This window comes from Pelophylax lessonae (genome assembly GCF_965119305.1).
Source record: "Pelophylax lessonae genome assembly, chromosome: 3".
NCBI lineage: Eukaryota > Metazoa > Chordata > Amphibia > Anura > Ranidae > Pelophylax > Pelophylax lessonae.
The window spans coordinates 618,175,286-618,202,653 of NC_138770.1; the positions used below are offsets into that span (position 1 = coordinate 618,175,286).

The following is a 27,368-nucleotide window of genomic DNA, read 5'->3' on the forward strand; positions in this document are numbered from 1 at the left end:
TGTTTTATTCATCAATCATGTGAGTTGCTAAATGTTGTACCCTCATTAAATGGAACCATTTTGCTACACTTAGAGGCGCCTCTCTTCTCTTTCATACTCTGTAGCTCCTGCTGGATTTTGCTTCTAATCCCCTTGTGGAAGCGGCTATTTGTGGATGGACATTTTATGGTTATATAACCTCTCGCAATGCTATAATCTTTTTATATGGACTATAAACTGAAGGACTTGTGGAACGAATCATCTGAGTTTCCATTATTTCTTATGGGGAAATTTGCTTTGATATACGAGTGCTTTGGATTACAAGCATGTTTCCGGAACGAATTATGCTCGCAATCCAAGGTTTTACTGTATATATATATATATATATATATATATATATATATATATATATATATATATATATATATATATATATATATATATATATATATATATATATATATATATATATATATATATATATATGTGTATATATATATATATATATATATATATATATAAACATATATATATATAAGGGACAGGATAGGGTTAATAATGCTGCTTGGAATTTTAGTGCAGAAGACGCAGAGAGCACATGAAGTTAGTGGCTTACTTGATTTCCGGCAGGATCAATTGCTATTTCTTGCACTTATCAGATATAAGAAAATACTTTTAATACAGTATATTTAGCAGTCTAAAAGGAAGACAATGATAGATGTTCATTGTTAGGATTTACAATTCAATTATATTTAAGGGAAACGACAATGGCTTTATGTCAATTTGATTTTTTTTAAGTGGTATTATACCTAAAAGCAAACATTTATTATATTGCAGCTTACCAATTATTAGATGGGATGCCTTTCCAATCCAAGTGCCTGCATCATCCTGTATTTAGCCCTGATGAAGGGGGAGTGCTGAGTTCCGAAACGCATTGGCTGTTCCAAAATAAAAATCATTTAAAAGTTTGTACAAGCTGATGTGGCGCTCCAATCCTTTCAAAACTTCAAGGAACCCCTCGGGGGGTCCAGCGATATCCCACAGTTGCTGGTGAGCAGCCTTTAGGAGCACAAACCACCTCTCCCATCTAATCACATCCACATAAGGTTCAATGCTCCTACATCACACCAATTATTAGATGTGATGGCTGCATTTGTTTTCTTTTTAGGCTTTCATTCCTTTATTTTTACCTGGTGATCCTGCCAGTAAGTCTGTTGTTTTTTTTTAAAGAACAAGATTACTTCCAGATGTATCGGTTACAGGGATAAGACAAACCATGTACCACTAACAGAGGTGCTTACAATGGTCAGCTTTTATTTATTAATTATTTATTTATTATCTTTATGTAAAACCTTTATCGCAAAAAAAAAAAAAACAAAAAAAAAAAACTGTTGCTATAACCGCTTGTGTAACTGCAGTGTAAGCTGGAGTTTGGCTTCAACTTGTTAGTGTATCTAAATCTGCTAGTACATCTAACACTCCCATCCCCCCAGACTGAAAATTCTGGTGTCTCTGTGCTCCTTCATCCAGAGTGGGGGCACACTAATACAGGTGGTGTGTTACTGGTACTACATCTAAGAAATGGTAAACTGCAATATATTAATTTTTTGGTTTTGGGTTTATTACTGCTTTAATGTTATACATTAACCCCTTTGTGCCTAATGGTAAAACAAATATTAATGCCTTAAGCCCAATTTTGCAACTTTTACATGTGTTAGCAAACCTGTACATATTATCACAACTACTTGTTTTATTTTTTTTTCTCAGGACAAATTTGGCTTTCATTTGGTGGGAAATGGTAAATAATAGATTCTGATTTTTTTTTTTTTATTATCTAAGGAAAACTGGCCCAAAATAGTAAAAAAAAGTTTATTTTTAAACTTAACTGTTTATTTCTTGCTACTACCATAACCTACCACCAAAGAACAACCCAAAATAAATTCTGCTGCTCTTGACATTTGCAATAATCCCACATATGTGTATGTTAGTTGTTGATTGTACCCGTAGTACAGCCCAGAATCAATAGTGCGCATTTTGCTTTTTTTATCCTACCTAAAACACACTGACACTGACACTAAGAGTATTTTTACAAAAGCTAGAAATTTCAAAAAGAGTCACATTTCTACACAGAAACCAACCAGCTTCTAACCTTACCTTGTTCAATTAGGCCTTTGCAATAAAACCTGGAAGCTGATTGGTTTCTATTAAGAATTGTGACTCATTTTGCACTCTCTAGCTTTAGTAAATAAACCCCTAATTGACACTGATACTATTTAAAAAAAAATTCTGTCGAAAAAATACTGGCCCTGACCTTTTACCCTTGACCTTTGATCCTGACCTTGACCCAAACACTAACCATAGGTATTTATTTTAATTTTTTTAATTATTATTATTATTATTATTATTATTATGTTTTCCTACACTCACATTTTTTTCTATCTCTGCAAGGACAGAGAATAATACAATGTATCTGTCTCGTTCATTCAGGTCGGGCTTTACAATGACTGATCACTGTGATAGACAATCAGAGGCAAAAGGGTGACCAAGAATTCAACTATTAGAACTGGGCCCGGGGCTCTCAGTGAGACACCGGTCTCTGTGCTGGGAGCGCCCTGCATGGTGCAAGCGGAGTTACGCAAATATGCGACCCCACAGAAAAAAAGCCCAGTCCAGTGGGGCCGCATATTTGCATACAGTCGGCGTGAAGGGAGTTAAAAAATTGGTTTACAATGACTGATCACTGTGATAGCCAATCAGAGGTAATAAGGTGACCCAGAATCCGACTGTTAGAACGGGGCCCTGGGCTCTCAGTGAGACACCGGTCCCTGTGCTGGGAGTGCACTGCATGGTGCAAAGGGAGTTACGCAAATATGCGACCCCACAGAAAAAACCCAGTCCAGTGGGGCCACATCATTGCGTACAGTCTGCGTAAAGGTGGTTAAAAAATATGATTTATAATTCTTACTCTTTTTATGAATATAGTTTGTTTAAAAAATAAAGATTTAATACATGGTACACCCAGAACCAAAGGATTGCCAGGCCACACAGGTTGCCTAAGGAAGTGTATACCAGAAGCTTCCTTCTTTCAGACACTCTTTCTCTGATTGAATGCTCTCATGAACATACACACAGGGAGAAAGTGGGAGAAGTCACTGCTCTAAAACACATTTATGTGTGTGGAAATCTTGTCTTGTGCTACTAATCTCTGCAAACGACAGGCCTTTTCTCAACATAAAGATAAGGAGACATATTAAAACATGTAAAAAGGAGCTCAGAGCTCCTCCTACTGACTGCATATAAGAAATATTCATAATATTCATAAGAAATATTTCATTTTACAGGATATCAAATCCTAACATCAAACATTTACCACTCCTTGGATACAATGGCTGCGTTTTTTTATTTATTTTTCAGACAAATAACATTTTCAGCAAGTACAGAAAATATATGTTGATCTTGGCCGAAATGCTGTGTCCATACTGTCGCTTACTGTGAGATGAAACAAAAGTGCAATGTTATTTTCCTTTTGTAAACTACTAATCTTTGAAGTTCAGCCAGGTGGCATGGCTAGTTCCATAGGTACAATGTGCATGAGTTGTGTCACTGGCAGGATCACCAGGTCAAAATAAAGGAAAAAAATGCCCAACAAATTAAAACGAATGCAGCCACCAAAGTGCAAGCAGTAAGTTGCAAAATATTATATTTTTGTTTTTGGGTTAAAGTGGTTGTAAAGTCAGAAGGTTTTTTATCTTAAGTCTTCTGTGTGCAGCAGCCCCCTTAATACTTACCTGAGGACCCTCTCTGTCTAGCGATGTTCACGAGTGTCTCAGCTGTCCGAGATTCTCTCTCCTGATGCAGCGCCATTTGCTGCCCCTGCTGTCAATCAAGGATAGCTAGCCAATCAGGAGAGAGAGGGGCCGGGTCAGGGCTCCGTGTCTGAATGGAATTACGGAGCTGTGACTCAAGCTGCTTGCTGTGGGGGAACTCAACAGGAGAGAGGGGCTAGGTTTACAGAAGAGGGACCCAAGAAGAGGAGGATCCGGGCTGCAAAACTACTCAAAGAGCAGGTAAGTATAACATGTTTGATATTTTTATAGGAAAAAAAATGACTTTACAATCACTTTAAGATATGCTCTAACAATTGTGTGTGTTTCACTGCGCTTAGAATTCCAAAAAATTATTATATCACTTGCAGATATCTGATTGTCCACTGCATTGTAGCAGTGGTTGTGCTACTGTGGAATTAATTATTGTCTGGTACACTAATATTTATGGCACAACATTTTTAGGATATGCTCCAGCCTAAAACTATATATATTTTAAAAAGGTATTTTTTTTTTATTCCTGATCATAGTGATGTAAATACATACAGCACCACCAAACATTCTACCTACATCAACATACACTCCAGATCTGCAGTGCTGGCTGTCTGTTTTGGAATATGCTGGCTGAGCATGGAGTATATTAGAAGGCAGTTAAGTGAAGATTTGAGATTTTTAATGATAATCAGAGGAAGTCGGAGTAGTAGATTATATATGAACACTTTTAGAAAGTAACCAGACAGGAAATGTTTTGCCCTTTAAATCAAAGGCCCCTTTCACACTTGTGCAACCTGAAAGTAGCTCAATTTTGCCGCATTTTTTCAGCGACTTTGACGTGATATTGACGCTACTTTGATGGGACTTGCCTGTGCAATCTTGAGGTCTATGGACCTCAAGTCACATCAAAGCCGGACCAAAGAAGTGCAGGGACTACTTTGAAGTCGCTGCGACTTGAAGTCGCACAGATATGAACGGTACTCATTGGAAATAATGAGTTATGACTTGTCATGCGACCTTGCAGTCCCAAGTCACAGGACAATTCCCACAAGTGTGAAAGGGGTCTAAAATGTTCAATATACAGTAAATTATTCCCACTGGCCTGCTTGCACGTTGAAATACAAGCAAAATCCTCAAGCGCATTTACACTTCCGTGTGATAACGCATGGCATGCATTGCAGTGCCAGTCTGGGTGTTGTGGTATGTTGCCTTAGGAAAAATGTTTGTGTGTTTTTTAAGCAGGCTAGCGTGTATTGGCAGCTGCATGGTAACATACGCCCATTGACACACCACAAGTAAAAGGGCTTACTGTAAATAATAAGAAAAAAAAATATTTGTTTCCTTTTAACCCCTTGCCACTGATTGGAAGAATCAAGAACAGGCTTGGATGATCTCTTAGGATATTGTAATTGTTGGTTGTGCTCCCTTTATACATCTTGTCTAAACGCCAAAATAAAAAAAATGATATATTGCAGCTTATCAGTCTTTGGATGTGCATTATTTTAAGCTTTTTTCCTTTGTTTTAAAGCAGAGCTCCACCCAAAAGGGGAAACTCCACTTGTCTACCTCCTCCCCTCCTCCGCTGCCACATTTGGCACCTTTTGGGAGGCGGGGGGAGCGGGTACCAAGTTTTGACAGGTAATCGCTTACACTTCCGGCTCAGTTTGCCGCCGCAAACTAAGCCCAGAGTTCAGCCCCCCCTTTTTCCCCTGAAGCCTTCTGGGACACATTAAAGGTCCCAGAAGACTACGGCCCATTCAAAAAGTCCTGCGCGTTTCAAGTATGTGCAGTAGGAAACCAGCTGGGAAGCTGCAAGGCTTCACTGCTGGTTTCTCTTAGTCAAGATGATAATAATCGGCTCAGGTGAGGACACCACTGGATGCCTGGACAGGTAAGTGCCCTAATATTAAAAGTCAGCAGCAACAGTATTTGTAGCTGCTGACTTTTAATATATATATATTTTTTTTTTTGGAGTTTCAGTCTTTAGCTTAGTGATTCTGCCTGTAACATATTTTCTGACCTACTATTACTATATCTATGAAGGAGAAGCCTTGTGGCCTTAGGCTGATCTCCTTATTTAGACCACAGACATGGTATCTTCTCTTCATTACATGGAGAGTTAAACACTACATTTCGGGCAAGATCAAATGGAAATGTTCTGAACTTGAAGAAAAAAACAAAAAAAAAAAACAAATGCAGCCACCACATCTAAAGCCTGGTAAGCTGCAATATATTACATTTTTGTTCTTGGGTTTAATTTTGACTGGCGAGCGATTATTATGCTCACTTCTCCTCCAGCGATGGAACGTCCACAAGCTCCCTCTCTGGCCACCATCATCTTTGACCTGTCTTTTTCTGGGTATGGAATCTCCAGTCACCTTCCATGGTTGCACCAGGATGATGTAACTCCCATGTATGCATGGGAATTTATTCATTTTGGCAGATGTTGGAATTGTACACTGAGCTGTTCATTGTTGGAGCTCCCTCACCATCAACCTCAACCAGTCTTCTTTCAAGTAAAGGATTTTTGGGGTACAGCTATGGGAATAAAGATATTTTATGCACATTATTAATTTTTGGTTTTGTGTGGGACACCTGAAACTCTTCACATATTGTTGCTTTCATTTTTTTTTTTTTTCAAAAATCAAGTTCAAACTAAACAAGTTGTGTCTACTTTAAGCATCCTAAACTGTCACTAAACATGTAAAGTAGACAAACAGAGGTTGTAGGACATGCTCCCATCCCACATGCAGAGGCCCTACACCCAGAGTCTTTATTATACAATTTCTCAACTAGCTTCAAGAGCGTGGGCCTGCTTATCCTGCCCTACATTATTGAGCAGCTGGACCACCTATGATATTTATGTGCCAATGGTGAGCTGCTGGAGTGGAGTTAGAGACCAAGCTCGAAATTTACATAAGAGTTCTCAGGTTTATGGGCTCTAAAGTGTTCCATAGGTTATGAGACTATTTTTGCAATAACCTGCCTGTTGGACTATATGCCTGGTCACAATTCAGAAGGCTTAAAGTAAACACACAGATTCACTTATTACGACTCAATGAATAAAGGTTTGAAATCAAGAGGATTACAGTTTTTTCATGAACTAATTGAATTTAGAGGCTGTATGGGCTTTAATGGTACTCACATGGACAACAACACTTCAATAGTCTAAAAAACATACTTTTATTACATGAGTCAGATAAAACATACATAGTGTTGTGCCATAACAGAGGCAATTAAATCACTCTCTTAGTGGATAATTACACAGTGATACCAATAGCTGATTCTTTATAGTCTATCAGAGCTTATCCGTGTCTTCCCAACATGGGAAGCATCCATCTCTAATGGAGCTTATAAATGTCTTCCCAACATGTTTCATAGTACTGTACGCTTCTTCAGGAGAATATTAGAGAGAAAAAATTATTTATAAAGAGACTGTAATAATCATAATCAAACACAATATAAATTCTTTATTATGATTGTACATGAGGATCCAGATAATAGAGCTCCATAAGAGCTTACCCATAACCAAAGGAGGGTAGCAGCATGCAGGACACCAAATAGGCATATCTCTCCTGGCAAGTATGGGAGCACTAAATACAGGGGACACATGAATCTCATCTATCAAATATATGAGATGTTTGAATAAGAGATCCAGAACACATAACCAGAGGACCGAAATTCTTTGACTTTAAATTTTAATATACACTGAATCAAGGTTCCAAAAATTCTAAAGATAATTGTAACTAAAATTATAATCAGTGGTGGCTAGGAGTTCATAGGTTAAGGCGTATCCATTATAATGGTGCAGAAAGATCTAGGAGGATAACAAACACATACTTATAAGGACCAAGCCATAGAACCAGGGTGACTACATTTGAACAATATTGCATATAGTCATAAAAAACCCCCAAAAAAGTTAAGGATCTCCTACCGCTGGAGAATCTATCAAGAAAAAAAGGACATCACAACGCTAGCCTGAAGACTTCTGGAAAAGGTACGTATTAAAATAAAAGCATAAAATGCTATTGGGGTGGGGATGGGGAGTTTATTAAAGTAGCTTCTGGGGAAAGCAGGGGAGCACTGTGAATAGGAAGCCCGGAGTTGTGATTTATTCACCATTTTTTAGTCTCTTGTTCATGTTCTGATCATTTTCACAACATTTGTCTGAGAAAAAATATGGATTTTATTCTGTATGCTAGGTGAAATTCTCAGTATCTGTCCCCATATCTCATTCAGTTATGATTTATTGAAGTATTTAAAACGCGCTGGAATAGTTACATATATCATGTCCGGTGGTCATATCATGTTGGACGGGATAGTGTCCATGCATAGAAGACCATTGGTGATAAGTATAAATGTATCTGCCTGGTCTCTGAGTGCTCCCGGGACTCGTATTCAAATGTCACAAATTGTTATTAATCTGTGTCACCAATGCGCATAATGATATCACATGGGCAGGTTTATCTATGCTGGTTCACATAAATGTATGGAGAACAAAAGCCCAGCTGTGGAAAAGCATAATTTAATTAAAAGGAATTTGTGTAAGACCGTGCCTTAAAATTGGCTTCTATTTATATGCAGCATGCCTTAAAGCCCAACACAAACTTTTTATTTTGGTGTGGAAAGACTGGAAACCTCAAACCCCATTACACATCTGCATAACTGGTCAAGTTGAAAAAAGACACCTGCCCATCGAGTTTAACCAAAAGAGAAATACAAAACCTGCACCCTCCTCCAATGGTTAAATACTGCGACTTTTAAAGAATAAGTTAAAGGAAAATCATTTGTCAGTCTCTTCACTTTTGTCCATATCAGGCTTTATCTTTATCATTGTCTGATTGGAGTAAGGAGCTTAAAGCAGTATTCAACGTTGCTTTTATTTTTCAATGGACCACAGGAGGTTAATGCCATAATGTGCTAGCATGTACAGCATATTAGCACATTGTGACAAACAAAGTCACCAGGTCTTCCTTCTAAACTTGCATTCTCCAGTTGCTTGAAAAGCCTGGTTTAGAGGATATCACTCTCGCCCATGTGCACAGGAGTCACGGCACTCTCTTGAATCACAGTACAGGCGGTGTACTGTGAATGGATAGGTAATTGTACGAGTGACATCATCGGCCACAGCCAATGTCTCAAACTTTTAAACTGAGCATCTTTGGTTTAGGAAAGACCTACAAGTAAGCCTTATACTATTATACAGTATAGGTCAAGGTTAAAAAGTTGAACTGAATACCCCTTTACTGTCTATACACTAAGTTTGTACAAAAATTCTTGTAAAAATTCTTAGTTCACTCGATGACTTGTCATTTGAAAGTATGTTGTTTGCATTTCATTTTGAAATGATTGGACTTTTCAGAACAAAAACCACTTTTGTTGTTATAAACTATTACAAACTTGTTGATTTGAGAAAAAATTTCCATTCTGCTTCATTGAATGTTCTCTTCCTGGCTGCTTAAAATGAATGAAAATTTGACCCTACTATTGTTTTCGGAAAAAAGATTCCAAAAACAAAATTTATGATGACATTCTACACGTTTTTTGGCCAGTTTTGCTTGGCAACTATGGTTGGATTTTATTTATTCTTCATCTGATTCTGTGATATGCACTTTTGTCCATGTAAGCAACCTTAACTCTGTGGATTGGAGCCATGGCAGCCTTTAGTACTGAATATGAGCTGTAGCTAACACAGGGAACAGCCATTCTCTTTCAAAGTGAATGATATTTTGTGTGGAGGAGAAGGGATCATGTCCTACTAGTGCATGTACTGAGTCTTAAAGTATAATTAAATCCTACTTAGCAATGTGCATAAAATCATCTAACTACAACAGGGTTTCTCAACCAGGGTTCCATGGAACTCTAGGGTTACTCCAAAGGTTGCAGGGGGGAGTTCTTTGAACAATAAGCAATTTCTGCCTCTGGCACCATCTGTAAGGCAGAATTCTTCCCAATGACCAAAAATTAAAGGAGCATTCTTCACACTGACCATCACTCTAATGTACTCTGAGCTGTTAAAAATGATAATTATTAGTAGGGAAAGCTAAAACAGTTTTTCAAGGGTTCCGCCATGTTAAAAAGGTTGTGAAAGGCTACATTACACTAAATATTTTCAACACGGTTTTCATTTTATTGTTTTTATTCATTTTATTATTTATTTATTTTTGTTTTCACTTTTTCAGAAATACATTTTTATTGAAAATTTTAGACATACAGAAATTGTCACATATCAACAAACAACAGTGTGACATAGAGAAAAAAAAAAAAAAGAAGGCACATAGCAATAGTGCAAAGATACAGAAAATTCTCTATAGAACAAATATCAGTGTAAAATGAAGTAAGCCACAAGTGAGGTTATAGCCACGAAGATGGGAGGAATATGGAAATCCCACCACCCCCCCCCCCCCCGGGCACCCCACCTGGGAGCAAACTGTGCCAGAGAGGGCGGCGGACCCCACTGTGCGAATTAAGTATCATACAAATAACTGTTAAAAGATTAAATAAAAGAAAATAGTTAACAAGCTATCAAGCTGGAAATTAACGACCAGTTAGGTGAATATTGCTCCAAGACGCCCATGCTTCCTCGTACTGGGGACCCTTTCTATCTTTGTATGCTAATATCTTTTCATACTCGGCAATCACGTTTACAATTTTATTATTTTAAATGTACTTTATTTGCCAAAGAAAGCTATGCACTGTGCTCCGCCATGTGCTGCTTTAAATAGTGGGTGGTACAGAAGCAGGAGGCTGTGCAATAGGCTGGTCATGCACATGTGCAATGCGCACAGCTAACCAGCAGTCTACATGTTCTAGGGTGAGAACACTGTCCATCCCAGTAGAGTGTGCAGAGGTTCTTCTCCCCTACAGCAGCTGCCGCTTTTAAAATTGGTGCAGCTGTGCAGGACTCCTCCCACACTGTGAAAACACTTTCTCCTTGTCCCCCAATTGTGTTCCTGCATAGACTTCCTATGGAGATTACAAGTGGTGTTTCTGCACACATTACGGCATGCTCCACTGTTTCCACAATCAGTCAATGAGCCATCAATGACGATCATGTAGGCAACAAGTGGCTGCAACAAAGGATGAAAAATAGTGAAACAATTTTTTAATCAACAAAAAAGACAATTGTTCATGATATATGAATTTTAACAGACTTAACAAGATATTTTTTTGTGCTTATGAAACAGATATAACAAAACACTTTTAATGGTATACCTAACAGGCCAGCATGTCAAGATAGGTAGCAGATCCATAGATACAGGTGCATCTCAAAAATTGGAATATCAGCAAAAATTCTATTTATTTCAGTAATTCTTTTCAAAAAGTGAAACTCATATATTTTTTATGATGCGTTACACACAGAGTGATATACAGTGGGGAAAATAAATATTTGATCCCCTGAACTCTGTAAGTGAGAAAATGTACAAAATCTGCAGGGGATGAAATATTTATTTTCTACGCTGTATTTCAAGCATTTCTTTCTTTTAATTTTGATGATTATGGCTTACAGCAATTGAAAACCCCAAATCCAGTATCTCAGAAAATTTGAATATTTAATAAGACCAATTAAAAAAAAAAAGGATTTTTAATACAGAACATTTTGGCTTACCGAAAAGTATGTCCATGTACAGTATAGTATGCACTCAATACTTGGTCAGGGCTCCTTTTGTGTGAATTATTGCATTAAAGGGGTGTGGCATGGAGGCAATTAGCCTGTGACACTGCTGAGGTGTTATGGAAGCCCAGGTTGCTTTGATAGCGGCCTTCAGCTCATCTGCATTGTTGGGTTTGGTGTCTCTCATCTCCCTCTTGACAATACCCCACAGATTCTCTATGGGGTTTAGGTCAGGTGAGTTTGCTGGCCAATCAAGCACAGTGATACCATGATCATTAAATCAGGTATTAATATTTTTGGCATTGTGGAGAGGCACAAAATTCAAGTTGCATGAGGTCCAGTCTAGTGTGACAGAGCCCCCCTGCCCCAAAGCAGCCCCCCATGTTAAGGGCATGTGGCCTGTTTGCTGGGCTGCCGGGCTGCATGCTCAGATAAGGGTCTGGTATAGATTTGGGGGGGAACCCCACGCTGTTTTTTTTTTTCCTTTTGGCATAGGGTTCCCCTTAAAATCCGCACCAGAACCGAAGACCCTGATATGGATTGGGGGGGACCCCCACACCGTTTTTTTTTCCCTTTTTTTTATTGCGGGCATTGTTTTTTTTTTTCAGCTGTCAGCGGGAAAGCCCATTGACTCATCGGATGTTAATGACACCACGTCCGGGTTCCCGACCCTGCTTCTTAATAACCAACTACTGAGTGGACAAAGCTTTGTCCAATCAGGGCTTAGAATGCACTGTGTAGCGCATTTTGTGTGGCGAACAGACAATGTTCGGGCTGAACTTTTGCTCTTTGCTCGACCCGAACCATTCTCCCAACTCTACATCTAATGATTGGTAAGCTGCAATATATTACATTTTTTGTTTTGAGTTTAATACAGATATTAAATAAAGTAAATGTAAGCCTTTAATGAATGGCCCAAGCATGATGGGGTTGATTTGCTAAAGGCAAATAGACTGTACACTTTGCAAGTGCAGTTGCTCCAGAGCTTAGTAAATGAGGTAAAGTTTCACTTTACAAACAATACCCAATCATATGCAAGGAAAAAAACTGCATTTTTCCTTGCACATGATTGGATGATGGAAGTCAGCAGAGCTTCCCCTCATTTACTAAGCTCTGGAGTAACAGCACTTGCAAAGTGCATAGCCTATTTTACTTTAGAAAATCAACCCCAATGTATCATAAACAATTCTCATGTATCTAAAATAAAATACCGTATATACTAGAGTATAAGCTGAGTTTTTTAGCACACTTTTTTGTGCTGAAAACGTCCCCCTCAGTTTATACTCGAGTCATAAAAAAAAGAAAGTCCCCGGCCGGCCCAACGTGCTCCTATTCGCTGTAGATTTAAAAAAGGCACTGCCCGGCGCCAACATGTCACCGCACATGTGCCGCCGCTCGGGAAAGGCCGTACACATTCAGCTATTCCCGGGAATAGCCGAACGTATACGAGCTTTCCCGAGCGGCGGCGGCGGCGCCGCATGTGCAATGACGTGTTGGCGCCGGACTGCGCCATTTTTAAATCTAAAGCACCTCAGGAACAGGTAAGTGAGACTTCTGCAGCTCACTGATTCTCAGATGGCAGATGTGGCCAGGTTCTGTAACCGCTATCCTAATATTGAGCTGTCTTACGAAGTGGTGGTGCCGTTGTTGTGCTTGCACAACTGGAACGAGAGGAAGAAGTTACAGGTCCTGTAATTGCTCCCTTATTCCCATACTATGTACCATGCCCGCAGCACTGCAGCACTGCATCTCCTGTAGTATGCCCGCAGCCCCGCATTCTCTTGTACTATGCCCGCAGCCCTGCATTCTCCTGTACCATTACCATGCCCACAGCCCTGCATTCTCCTGTACCTTTACCATGCCCACAGTCCTGCATTCTTCTGTACCATGCCCGCAGCCCTGCATTCTACTGTACCATGCCCGCAGCCCTGCATTCTTCTGTACCATGCTCACAGCCCTGCATTCTCCTGTACCATGTCTGCAGCCCTGCATTCTCCTGTACCATGCCCACAGCCGTGCATCTCCTGTATCATGCTCACAGCGCTGAATTCTCCTGTACCATGCCTGCAGCCCCTGCACCATGCCCGCAGCCCCTGTTTTTGGTCTCGTGGTTTTCCAGTTGGGTCCAGAAGCTGCTGCACTTCCCACCCTAGGCTTATACTCGAGTCAATCATTTTTCCCATTTTTTGTGGTAAAATTAGGGGCCTCGGCTTATATTCGGGTCGGCTTATACTCGAGTATATACGGTACTTGTTTTTACCTTTCATTCATCCTTTGTTGCTTCCCAGTTCTGCTGACATCCTGCATTCTTTTTCCTGCCACTTCCTGTCTCCAGGGTGTAAAAACGTTCTAAACAAAGGACCGATTTACTGTCCTTCAAACTTTAGGGGGCCAGACTGTGGGCAATGAGGGTAGAAAATGTCCTGCGGTACTATTTTAGCAAAGCTCCAGATTTAAAAAGTGCTGAAAATTACTTGAAACTATAGTAACATTGTAATGCTTATTTGAGATTTTAGTGATTGGGTTTACTTTATAAACATAAATAAACACATGCATAAAATTGACAAATCCTTTACTCTTTTCAGTGATATTTTTCTATCCGGGAAACAACAAAAATTGTTATTGTATAGAATGGACGGTTAAATGTGCTTTAGATTAGGACTCAAAAGAGATTAATGGACATAATTAAACTAATAGACACGTGAACTTGTATGATTTATTTTTACAAGTGTGCCATTAATCACAAATTAAAACCCTTAATAAACCTGATTTTGACATTTTTCTTTGTGGAGTTCTATATGGTGTATTACAAATCAGGCACTTACGTCTGCATAAATATATGTTATTGACTCTGCTCCAATTCAGACCTGTGTTTGTTGCCAGTTTATGGTTATTTTTTACTTATTATATTTTAAACTGTTAAAATTTAACAACCTGCTGTAGAAATCTATGGGGGGATTTTATAAATCTTGGCTGAAACAAGAAACAATTCCTTGCCTGCTTCCTCCCTGCAAATTTACTGATCAAATCACTAATATTTATCAGCTGGCAAATCTGATCATGTTTTTGTCATTTGGAAGAGGATGTTAAGGGGAACCAGTCAGGACCGGGCTTAGATAAGGATTTGAACGTTTAGAAGTGAATTGTTATAGATTTTACTTATGAAATGTCTATATTTGCCCCCTCAGGACATACTTAAGTTAGCTCAACCTACTATGTTTGAGAATGACTTATGGTCCTGGTAGTTAGAGGTGAGGGGGGTAACCAAAGTCTGTAGTTGGCCAAATGCCTGACCACATGCTAATAACACACCATCTCATGCTGTACAGAACAGTAAAACATAACACAGTCCTGTACTGAAAGCAACCCTGTTAGCACACAAAAGCAGCACCTGATAGCAGAAATTCTATACTTACAGTATCTCACAAAAGTGAGTACACCCCCTTACCTTTTTTTAAATATTTTATTATATCTTTTACACTTTGCTACAATGTAAAGTAGTGAGTGCACAGCTTGTATAATACTGTAAATTTGCTGTCCCCTCAAAATAACTCAACACACAGCCATTAATGTCTAAACCGCTGGCAACAAAAGTGAGTACACCCCTAAGTGAAAATGTTCAAATTGGGCCCAATTAGCCATTTTTCCTCTTCAGTATCATGTGACTCATTAGTGTTACAAGGATTCAGGTGTGAATGGGGAGCAGGTGTGTTAAATGTGGTGTTATCTCTCATACTCTCTCATACTGGTCACTGGAAGTTCAACATGGCACCTCATGGCAAAGAACTCTCTGAGGATTTGAAAAAAAGAATTGTTGCTCTACATAAAGATGGCGTAGGCTATAAGAAGATTGCCAAGACCCTGAAACTGAGCTGCAGCGCGGTGGCCAGGACCATAAAGAGGTTTACCAGGACTGGTCGCACTCAGAACAGGCCTTGCCATGGTCGAGCAAAGAAGTTGAGTGCACAAGCTTAGCGTAATATCCAGAGGTTGTCTTTGGGAAATAGACGTATGAGTGCTGCCAGCATGGCTGTGGAAGTTGAAGAGGTGGTTGGTCAGCCTGTCAGTGCTCAGACCATACGCTGCACTCTACATCCAATTGGTCTGCATGGCTGTCATCCCAGAAGGAAGCCTCTTCTAAAGATAATGCACAAGAAGGGCCACAAACAGTTTGCTGAAGACAAGCAGACTAAGGACATGGATTACTGGAATCATGTCCTGTGGTCTGATTAGACCAAGATAAACTTATTTGGTTCAGATGGTGTTAAACATGTGTGGCGGCAACCGGGTGAGGAGTACCGCTCTATGGTCCTGGCCACCGTGCTGCAATGGTTGTCTAATGCTTGTAAAATTGACCTTAATGTTGAAAAGGTTGCGCAAACCAATCAATATACACTTATTGTTTTTATCAGTACATATTGGCCTAAATTGATGAAAAAAAAATAGATTTTAAAATGTTTTTATTGGGAATATTTTATAGCAGGGAGTAAAAAAATATATATATATTTTTTTTTTCAAAATTGTGGTTCTTTTTTATAGCAAAAAAATAAATAAAAACTGCAGAGGTGATCAAACACCACCAAAAGAAAGCTCTATTTGTGCGGAAAAAAAAGACATCCATTTAATTTGGGTTCAGCATCGCACGACAGCGCACTTGTCAGGTAAAGCAACGCAGTGCCGTATAGCAAAAATGGCCAGGTTATTAAGGGGGTAAAACCTTCCGGAGCTGAAGTGGTTAAAGAAGAACTAAAATCTTTATCTAAAATGATACATGGCATAGAAAATGCAAAACCTGTTTTTTGCAAAAGAACTCTTTGGGTGGTGTTTCTAATCCCCAGCTAAAACATATGGATCTATTTATTTTCTTCATTCTCAAGAAAACATATAATGAAAGAAACAAGTGGGTTAATATAGCTCACATCCTTCTAAAAATATTAGCTGCCAGGTGTCATGTTTCTCCTTTGGTTCATTACCAATACAGTATACTATGTCAAAACATAAGTTAAGATTCTTAATACGTGTTCCAAGTCAAAGACCCAGAAAGCATTGAAGTCACAAGGCCAGCATAAAAGCCAGGCAACTTGCATTTTCAAAAGGAGATCAGGAAATAAAGTGTCAGTTGATTCAGATGACACTGTGCCCTTAGAAGAAGATTGTAAATACCTTTCCTTCTGCCCAGGCCACTCTGAACCTAAGAAATCTTCCACAGATTTATGAATTCAGCAATGATGTGAAGGTCAGCAGTGAGCAAGTGAGAACTGCTGAGGACCCAGTAGACCGCCGCCCACTTTGGCAAAGGATTTCTCAATCTTATGATTTCTCAGAATCAGAGCGGCATTCAGCAGGGTGGACAGCAGGGAAGTTAAGTATAGGGTTTCTATAAACCAATACAGGCAGATGAAAAATAAAACGATAGTAGATAATATTTCTGTAACTTCATTGTTTGGAGTTTTTGAAAAAGTTGGAGTCACGGTTTAGAGAAGGGATACCAAATGTAAGACTTCTAATACTTTTTGTCATACTTACATTGACTTACTTACATAATTACAAAAACACAAACTTCACAAAAATGTTATATTTCTCCAAAAAATATTTCAGAAGTTTCCCAAAGTTTGGCCTGGACCCCGAAGATAGAGTTGGCCACAGGTTTTTGACGTGAACAAAGTATAAGTAATTGTTCAAGTGTCCGTTCCACCTTCTCTTCCATTACTCTTTCATTATGTTCAGAACCTATATCATTAATGTGACATTGACTCCATAATCAAGCTAAATTACCGGCGATGATAAAATCCTGCTGTGCCCAAGATTGATAGCGTCGCAGAACACGTCAACCCTGTGCGGGCCAAGTGGAGACCCTCTACAACATTCAATTTCCCTGACCTTATTTCTGAACTAGATGTCAATTATTTATTTCTACTTTCCTGTGGTGATGTTTTAAACATTCCAGCCTACTTGTTATTCCTGCCGGCATTGCGACTGTCCTTTGATATTATTCTTTAGTACATCAAATGGGAACATTTTAGTATTTTTTGATTGCCCTGATAGTTTCATGCAAGTTTTAATGTATTCAGTTCAAAGATCTTAAGAAAGTCTGGCTCATTACTGGATAGGCAATAAAAAACAGAAATGATTCAGACAGAGTATATTGAGTTATATTTCCCAACTGAAAAAGTGAACACTGATTCATTACCTTTGCCCACAGATGTGTAGGGAGTTTTTGAGAAAATTAAGAAAGTGAATGGCATTCCTAGTGCCACTGTCACCAGTCAGAGTGGAGAAAACCGTGTCCAGGTGGACTAATATATATCAGATTGCTAGGATGCATTTTTTATCTGAAATTATACATTTCCCTTATTGCTCAGCAGTCTGTCCCTTTTTCTTTTCATTTTTTTTCCAAAAAATTTAATCTTGCTGGAATGTGAGCAGATTTTTGCTGCTCTTTTCCATTCATTCAATTCCATTTTTTACTACTAACCCGTTTCACAGCGAATGAATTGTCTTTGATAGCCTCAACATGCTGATGGCTTATTTGATCTTGGTTCTGATGCCCGACATGCTTATTTCAGGTCAGTGAGTCACCAAGTAGAGGAGATCGGGATGACAAAGAAATTAAGAAATGACAGATTCTATATTTTTGTCCAATCAGGCTACTTTAACATTTCCTAACTTAAAATGTACTTTATTACTTTGACTTTAAACACCGCTGGATGCCATAACCCTAGTATTTTTTTTTTTTATTAGGCGGCCCACTTTTCAATAAAAGCAAGATCATCTTTATAGGCTGTGTGAGAGGTGCCCCCCCCCCCCCCCACTGCTTCCCGGATGTTTTTCGGGTTTACCAGGGCCGTCAGTAAACCCGGAAGTGATCATGGGTGGGAAGTCAAGTGAGGGAAAGATGGCCCTCATTTGGCTCTATGCCCTTGGAGGACCAGAGTGACCTCTGACATCACTTCTGGTCTCCACTATCAACAGAATTTTCTTTTCTTTTGCTTTTAAGGGTAAATGAAAGATCTGGGGTCTTTTTGACCTCCAGATCTATCAATAAAGAGGAGCTGTCATGCTTTTTTCTATTACTATGACTAAACGTGATTAAAAAAATAAAAATAAAGGGACAGTGTAAAATAAAAAATGAAAAGTAAAATAAATAGAAAAAAAAATTTTTTTTAGCACCCCATCCCTCTTTGCTCGCACACAGAAGTGAATGCATATGTAAGTCGCGCCCACATATGTAAACGGTGTTCAAACAACTCGTGTGAGATATTGCCATGAACATTAGAGTGAGAGCAACAATGCTAGTACTAGACCTCCTCTGTATTGAGATTTTGAAGTACCAGAGTTTGTGGCCATTCCAGGAGCATGTGCAATTTTAAAGCATGACATGTTAGGTATCTATTTACTCACCGTGACATCATCTTTCACATTAGACACAAAAAGTGGGCTCACTTTACTGTTTTCTTTTTTATTAATTAAAGACTGCGTTTGAAAGGCCACTGCGCAAATACAATGTGGCATGAAATATTGCCATACCGCAATTTTATTTTCTAAGGTCTCTGCTAAAAAAAAAATGTTTGTATAATGTTTGGGGGATTTTCAAGCAAAAAATACAGATTTTTACTTGTAAACAGCAAATGTCAGAAAAAGGCCTGGTCCTAAAGTGGTTAAAAGTAGACCAAAATAGCAAAAATTAGCACAATATCCCAAAGAGAATTTGTCACAACGGGGCTGCTTTACTAATAGTGTATAGGTGGGGAAGTTGCACTTTACAAGGGAATTCGCCCTAGATGAAATCTCACTTTGCAAAGAGTGCCAAATTGCGTACAAGGAAAATAAAAGAAAACAGCATTTTTATTTTCACATGATTGGCTGATGGAAGTCAGCAGAGCTTCATCTCATTTGCTAAGCTCTGGAGCTCTGGGTGTATAGATGGGGAATTAGTGCTGCAGGCTATAGCCAGCCAGCCAGAGGATTTGGCTGCTCAATGACCAGGCACTATTTTGCGATTCAGCACTGCGTGATTTTAACGGACAATTGCGTGGTCGTGCAATGCTGTACCCAAACTAAATTGACATCCTTTTTTTCCCACAAACAGAGCTTTCTTTTGGTGGTATTTGATCACCTGTGCAATTTTTATTTGTTTGCGCTATAAACAAAAAACAATATTTTTCACATTCTTTTATATGAAATTCTCAAAAAAAAAAGTAAAAATGTAAAAATCAAAATGTTTTAACATTTAAGACCAATTTGTTTTCTGCTACATATTTTTTGAAAAAAATTCACAATAAGCGTATTTTGATTGGTTTACGCAAAAGTTATTGTGTTTACTAACTACGGGAAAGATTTATGTCATTTTTATTGTTTTTTTATACTAGTAATGGCGGCAATCTGCAAATTTTTTGTGGGGCTGCGACATTGCGGCGGACAGATTCGACCCCCAACTGACATTTTTTGACACTTTTGTGGGTAGCAGTGACATTACTACAGTAATCAGTGCTAAAAATATGCACTGTTACTGTAAAAATTACACTGGCAGGGAAGAGGTTAACCCTGTTGGTGATGAAGGGGTTAAATGTGACCCTAGGGGCGTGATTCTAACTGTGGGGGTGTGTGACTTGTGAAGTCATCACAGAGACATGTGATCCTGTATAGCAGGATTACATGACATCTGTGATCACTTCAGGGAGAAGTACGGACGGCTGTGTTTGCATCAGCCGTCCGTCCTTCTCTGTCAGCGACGGGAGATCGTGGGTGGCCGGTGGCAATCGGAGCCGCCTGACACCCGCACTGGCTCCCCCACTGACGAGCGGAGGCGGGAGCGCTCCTCCGGCGGCGCGCGATTGCCCCCTAGCTTCTCCCAGGCGAGTGCCGTACATGTACGGAGCTTGGCCTGTACGAGCCAGACTGCCGCAGTACATCTGAGGCGGCTGGTCGTAAAGTGGTTAAAAGAATAGAAAAAGAAAAGAAAAAAGTTCACTCACCAACAAAGCACTTCTACTAAGTGGACATGTATGGGCTTATTACATCAAGCAATAAATATATTTATTATCAAAATGAAGTTTAATAATATATATTTTCATTGCTTGAACTATGTGGCAGAATACTCCCGTGGTGTGATTTGCGACCGTGCAGCCTATCGGATGAGACATACTGATTACCGTTCGGCCACTGAGGGAGTTACACTCGGTAGCATCATGTTGCTATGGCGCTGCCTATTTAAAGGTGGGTTTGTGATGTTTCTCTGACCCCACTGATGAAGTCCCACCTTAGGACGTAACACGTGTGGGTGGAAGAGCTATGTCTGCAGTCACCCGCGGCCATCTCTGATTCTACCGTTGGTATACTGATATGCCCATACACTTGCACTTAGTGGAAGTGCTTTGTTTGTGAGTGAATTGTGTTATTTTAAATAAAGTCGAGATGTTTGCAGAGAGCACTAGATTTTTCTTTTTAAATTTTGCATGTATATGATGGGTGGAGCCAGTGACATCTGTATTGTGGATTGATCGTGGGAGGATATATCCCCACGGTGTGGGAAAATTGCATTCTGACTGTTTCAGTCACATTAGGGAGAGGAGAGGCTGCTATTGTCTGTGGGCAGGGTGGACTCACTCTTTAACATTTTTGTAATATATTGGACACTTTTGCCACGGGGATTAACATCCTGGCTTTTCATCATCCAAATGTTACATATATTATTTCATGGATTTCTTTCTCATTGCATGTTTATAATTCATGTCCTTGCATGTTTATTTTGTTTGCGCTGCACTCATTCTTCCTTTATATTTTATTAAGGAGTTTTTGTATTGTCTTTATAGTGTTCAGCTGGCAATCAGTACATGTATGGGTGTATATATTGTAAAGGGATCAATACTGTTTATATCTGCGCTGAATATTTTTCTGTAAGATATTATTTCATACATTTAAATACGCCTGTGTGAACGAGGCCTTACAGTGAAAAAAGGAGAAATAAAGCCATAAAAAAAAGAAAACTAATGCAACCACCACATTTAAAGATTGGTAAGCTGCAAGATATAACATTTTTGGTTTTGGATTTAGGTACACTTTACGTTTTTAAAGAGAAACTCCAGTCTCCTGTAAAAAAAAAAAAAAAAAGCCAGCAGCTACAAAAACTGTAACTGCTGACTTTTAAAAAACTGCCACTCACCTGTCCCACGATCCAGCAGTGTCCTCACCCCAGCTGATATTACCTGTTGTCTCCTTTCTTCGGCTCCAGCATCTTAACTATGGGCACCGGGCTGAGAGAGACAGAGAGAGGGGGGGGGGGTGAGAGAGACAGAGAGAAAGGGGATGAGAGAGAGAGATGGGGTGGGAGAGAAGGGGGGTATGAGAGAGAGAGGGGGGTGAGAAAGAGAGGGGGATGAGCAAGAGAGGGGGGATGAGAGAGAGGGGGTGAGAGAGAGGGGGGGTGAGAGAGAGAGGAGGTGAGAGACAGAGGGGGGTGTGAGGGGGTGAGAGAGAGGGTGGGGGATGAGAAAGGCCGCTCTAGCAACCAATGGCCAATAGAGTCTCAGGTGGAGGGGGGCGACTTTTTTGCTGCCCCCCTGCAAAGTGCTGCCCTAAGCCTGGGCCTTGTTGGCCTAGGCCAAAATACAGTACTGACCGGAGTGATGCCTGCAGCTGCAGGCATAACCCCGACAGTCAGGGGCTAAGCAGCCCCCTCCCACCGCCGCTTGCCAGGACTCTCCCGCCCCACCGTGTCGCAGCAGGCACACTAATGATGTGAAAAAATATCAATCTGGCTATCGACAAGAATGTTCATTTAGTTTTCAACTCCTCTATAGCCTGCTCAACCACTTTAAGACCGGAAGGATTTGCCCCCTTCCTGACCAGGCCCTATTTTCGGCACTGCATTACATTAATGGACAATTGCGCAGTTGTGCGATGCTGTACCCAAATACAATTGATGTCCTTTTTTTCCCCACAAATAGAGCTTTCTTTTGGTGGTATTTGATCACCTGTGTGATTTTTATTTTTTTGCGCTATAAACAAAAAAAGAGCGACAATTTTGAAGAAAAAAACAATATTTTTCACATTCTGCTATATGACATTCTCAAAAAAACTAATTTAAAAATCAAAATGTTTAAACATTTTGTTTTCTGCTACATATTTTTGGTAAAAAAAATATAGCAATAAGCGTATTTTGATTGGTTTGCGCAAAATTTATCGCGTCTACTAACTACGGGAAAAGATTTATGTCATTTTTATTGTTTTTTAATGGCGGCAATTTGAGATTTTTTGCAGGACTGCGACATTGCGGCATACAGATCGGGCCCCTAACTGACATTTCTGACACCTTTGGGGGGACCAGTGACATTACTACAGTAATCAGTGCTAAAAATATGCACTGTTACTGTAATAATGACACTGTCAGGGAAGGGGTTAACATTATGGGTGATCAAGGGGTTAAATGTGAACCTAGGGGAGTGATTCTAACTGTGGGGGGTGTGGCTTCTAAAATGACCATAGAGACATGTGATCCTATGTAGAAGGATCACATGGCCTCTATGATCATTGCAGGGAGAAGAACGGTCAGTTGTATTTACAACAGCTGACTGTTCTTCCCTCTCAGCGGGGAGCGATTACGGGTGTCAGGCGGCAATCAGAGCCGCCTGCCCGCTGCATCAGCTTCCCCGCTGATGAGTGGGGGCGGGACCGTGACGCATGCTCGCCCCCTAGACTCCCGAGAGCGAGCGCCGTACATGTACGCCGATTTGCCTGGGAGCGGCTGCCTGCCGCAGTACATTTGCGGCGGGCGGTCGTAAACTGGTTAAAGGGAACCTGGAAACACCCTTTAACAAGAAGCCCATACATATATAGTACCCCTACTTGTTCACAAGAAATATAAATAAGCACACAGTTTTTAGCATTCCTTTATTCTCCACAAGCTGAAGGTCTGGTTTGTGATAATATACCAAGTAAAAAATAGACTAAAGCTTGAGTTAAATACCGCACACAAAAAAAAAACAACACTTTCCCTAATTAACAAATGTGAATTGACTACTTCAAAGATAGATACCACATAAGTTATTTTAACAAAAAACTTCATATAGAATTTAGCTCTATCAGGAAAATATTATTATTCTTGTTTTTAATACTATTTAAAATGATCATAAATTATAATTTTGCGGAAAATATTTCAGGAATTAAGCTTATGTCGTTGAAATTCATTATTGCTGCTCTTTAAAATTATTTTTAGCAATTATCATTCTGCAGAAATTGTTTCAATTATTAGGTAATGTAAAATAAATGCATTATTATTATTAACATTATTTAAAATTATCAACAAAATGATTCTGCAGACATTCTTTTAAGGTATGAGCTTTTGTAAAAGAGATGCAATTCATTTCATTAGCAATATTACATCCAGCATTTCATTTTGTTATCATGGTGTTAAAAGATATAAAAGATTTAATTTAATAACTTGTAAATTACAACATTATGTTCTCTATAATTCCAAGTACCACTGTCCGCTCTGACATTGTTTTTTCCCCCCACCACAGTATACATTGTGTATTTTTATGCAAATTCCAGCTTCTGTGCCTCAAGGGATTGGCCTGGAGGGGAATTCAGCCAGGATTTGATTTATGGTACAATTGCAGCAGTTAGTTCATTTTATAGCTGGTATGTAACTTTTTTAGTTAGCCATGCTAACGGCTCTAACTTAAAAATTAAACCCTTTAAGTGGAACAATATTTATTGTGCCATTACAGGGAAACCTCTTGGTAGAAGAGGGCCTCAATCGGGGTCAAACTTCAAAGAAAAGCGATGCCAACAGACGAAGAAGGGTCATATTAATATGTATGAGTGTGCATACTGTGACCCGTGCAAGTCATTGCAGAGCACCTGGGAGGGTGTAAATCCCTATTTTTCAAAAGGATAAAGAGCCGCGGGCAATTTCCTTCAGTGACTGAATTTTTTTCCTAAGAATGCAAACTGGTTAATCCATATTTTTCCAAAATTATCACATGAAAGAAAGACGATAAGCTTAAAAACGGAACATGAATAAGCTACCAAAATTAATATCTTTTCCTTATTCTCTTCTTTTTTTTTTTCTAATTTTCCAATTTTGTCTCCAGTGTGATCGCTGCCTGCCACTTTTCAACGACAAACCGTTTCGTCAAGGTGACCATGTGAATGCATTCAACTGCAGGCCATGCCAGTGTTACAACCATTCATCCAGTTGTCATTATGATGCTACTGCTGACCCTTACCCTCATGACCATGGACGAGGGGGAGGGGGAGTGTGTGAAAACTGCTTGCACAATACTACAGGTAACAGGTTCTGGTGTTATGCTGTAAGGTAGATGTATATTCTAACTGAATTGCAACTGTTTTGTTAAGGCACTGTGTATCATAAATAATTGCCTTTTAAAAAAAAAATGCTTTTCACCTTTTTTTTTTTTTAATATTTCATCCTTTGTTGCAGTTTTCAGTGCTGTTGATATTCTACAGCTTATTTGCAGCCATTTCATGTCTACCTGCAATTAGTCAATACGTCACTAGAGATTAATGCTGTGAACATATTGTAAGTTGCCAGGGAGAACATCAGTGAATGAAATTAACCTTTAGACCAGGGATATGCAAACTGTGGCCCTCCAAGTCCTATCATGCCTCCGCCTCTGGGTGTCATGCTTGTGGCTGTCAGAGTCTCATGGGACTTGTAGTTCTGCAACATCTGGAGGGCCACAGTTTGGATATCCCTGCTTTGGACCAATTTCACACCTATGCATTGTGGTAAAACTTGCATGTAAAGCACTGTAAAACTCACTGTGGTGCTCAAATATTGGTGCGGTGCCAATGATTTTGAATGGTACCCCAATGCACCATAACTTGCATGCACCTAATACAGCCTTACATGTTGTAGTAGCATTAAGAATTTAATCAGAATATTTTCTATGATTACATAATTGGTAATGTTCCTGCACACAATCACTCTAATACTGATGAACTGAGCTGCCAATGGTTTGGTTCAAGCAGGAATGAACTTCAAAGATGTTTAAATGCTGAACCCGAATCCCATTGAAATGAATGGCAGCCAAATATGTCAAATAAAAATGCTAGTTTTTTGGACAAAAGAGTGTCAAAAATAGCAGACCCCTCCAAGGCTCTGCTACATATTTTGGGGGACTTTTGGAAGGTACTTTTTATTTCTCTTTTCAAATGTCACTTCCTGTAACATATCCTACAACAAGAATGAAAATGACAAATTGCGTAGAGACCCCCAAAAAGCATACCAGACCTGTTGAATTACAAATGGATTTTAAAGAGCTACATAATGCAAAAAAAAAAAAAAAATGTGCGAGATCCCTCAGAAAATACATACCAGACCCTTAATCCAAGCATGTAGCCTCCCAGTAATAATTGCCCCCTCCCCACACACAGAAAAGTCCCTTGTCACTGTGTTGGGGAGGACAAAGTCCTCTTACCCACAACCCCACAACCCTGGTTGGTGGTTGCAGGGCCTATGGAGGTGGAGTGGTCGATAGCATCTACTCATTCACAAAATGTCACCTAGAATGAAAGAAACCAAACATTTGACAAGTCCTTTATTAGGAAAAATACTCCAAAAAGTTCCTCATTTTAAATCAATCGATACCCGCAGCCCACCAAATCACTAAGAAAACCTTAATAACCTAGTGCACACAAACCATCCTTGCAGCTCCTCTGGGATTCCCAGCTGTGTGAGTTAATGGACCAGGTGAAGTCAGTGGTAGGTAAGGACACGATGGTTGCAAGCACCCAGCAGCACCCACTTCTTCCTTGGCAACCATTGACAGCCGGAAGCTGTTATGTTCTTCGACACCGAATGCTCTAATTTTTTGTCATTTGGATGAATGTTCAAAAAGCCAGTGTTCTGTCAACTTACAACAAAAAATTCAGTAGAAATGTGACTTTATAGGTGTCTAACAACTACATGAAATACAATACACCGCTATTAAAATTATATGAATTTAAAAGTACAATGCATTAGTGCTGTGCATGGCTTATTTACAGGTCCACAATGTATTGACATTAAAAAACAGTATAACATTGACTTTCTCACTTTACTCTGAGAATATTTACATCCTTTGGTGTAGTCATATCAGATGGCTCCATGATAGTACATGACAGTGGCAGGGAAGATCTCAACAGTTATGTCAAAATTTGCTTCATAGGTTCTAAATATCCCACTTTCTCAGGCTTTGTAAAATATGGATTTTTTCCCTACAGCTTACCTGTAAAATCCATTTCTTGGCGTACATCACAGGACACAGAGCCATATACGGTAATGAATACGGCTCTGTGCCGCGTGATGTACGATAAAGAAATTTGGAGGGATCACAGGGAGTATCCCTTCAACGTAAAATAAATTATACCATTCTATTAGCCCTCTTCTATTGCCCCAAAGTGTGTGATCCTTAGGGAGTACAGAGGCTATATAGCTGCATGTCACAACCTTTTTTACCCTTCAATACATTTTTTAATATATGTGTTAGCCTGGTAGAGCAGGAGAAGAAATGTTCCGCCAGGATATAGGTATATGTGTCCAAACTTAAGTTCAAACTAAACACTGACCTTTTCCTTACTCTATGACTATGAAAACTTATTTAACCCCTTGCCGACTGCTCACAGTAATATTACTGTGGTAGTGCGGCGCCCCTGGGTCCAGCCACGTAATTCTATGTCACTGGACTGCTAGTGATTCCGGCGGCGTTTAAACACAGCGGGAGTCCGGTCGTGGGAGCAGCGGCTCCGATTGCTGCTGCCCTCCCCCAATCATCAGGGAAATGGAGTGAATACCCACCTGCTTATGTAAACAAAGCAGGCGGATCTTCTCAGTGACAGACAGGAAGAGATCAGCAAATTCAGCATAGCTGAACCTACAATCTCTGTCTCTGTCACAGAACCCCCCCCCCCCCACACACACACACACGTCATTAAGCATGAGGCATACATTT

The 27,368-nt window shown here is 39.6% G+C and overlaps 1 protein-coding gene across 1 annotated transcript in view; it reads left to right on the forward strand.

Moving 5' to 3' along the window:
• Window positions 1-27,368, forward strand: part of USH2A (usherin) — a gene marked incomplete at its 5' end in the record, with an annotated part of 1,334,617 nt that overhangs the window by 147,850 nt on the left and 1,159,399 nt on the right. The window contains one exon of the mRNA XM_082250984.1: window positions 24,507-24,702. Coding sequence (XP_082107110.1) covers window positions 24,507-24,702 — 196 coding nt within the window. The remainder of the gene's footprint in view (window positions 1-24,506; window positions 24,703-27,368) is intronic.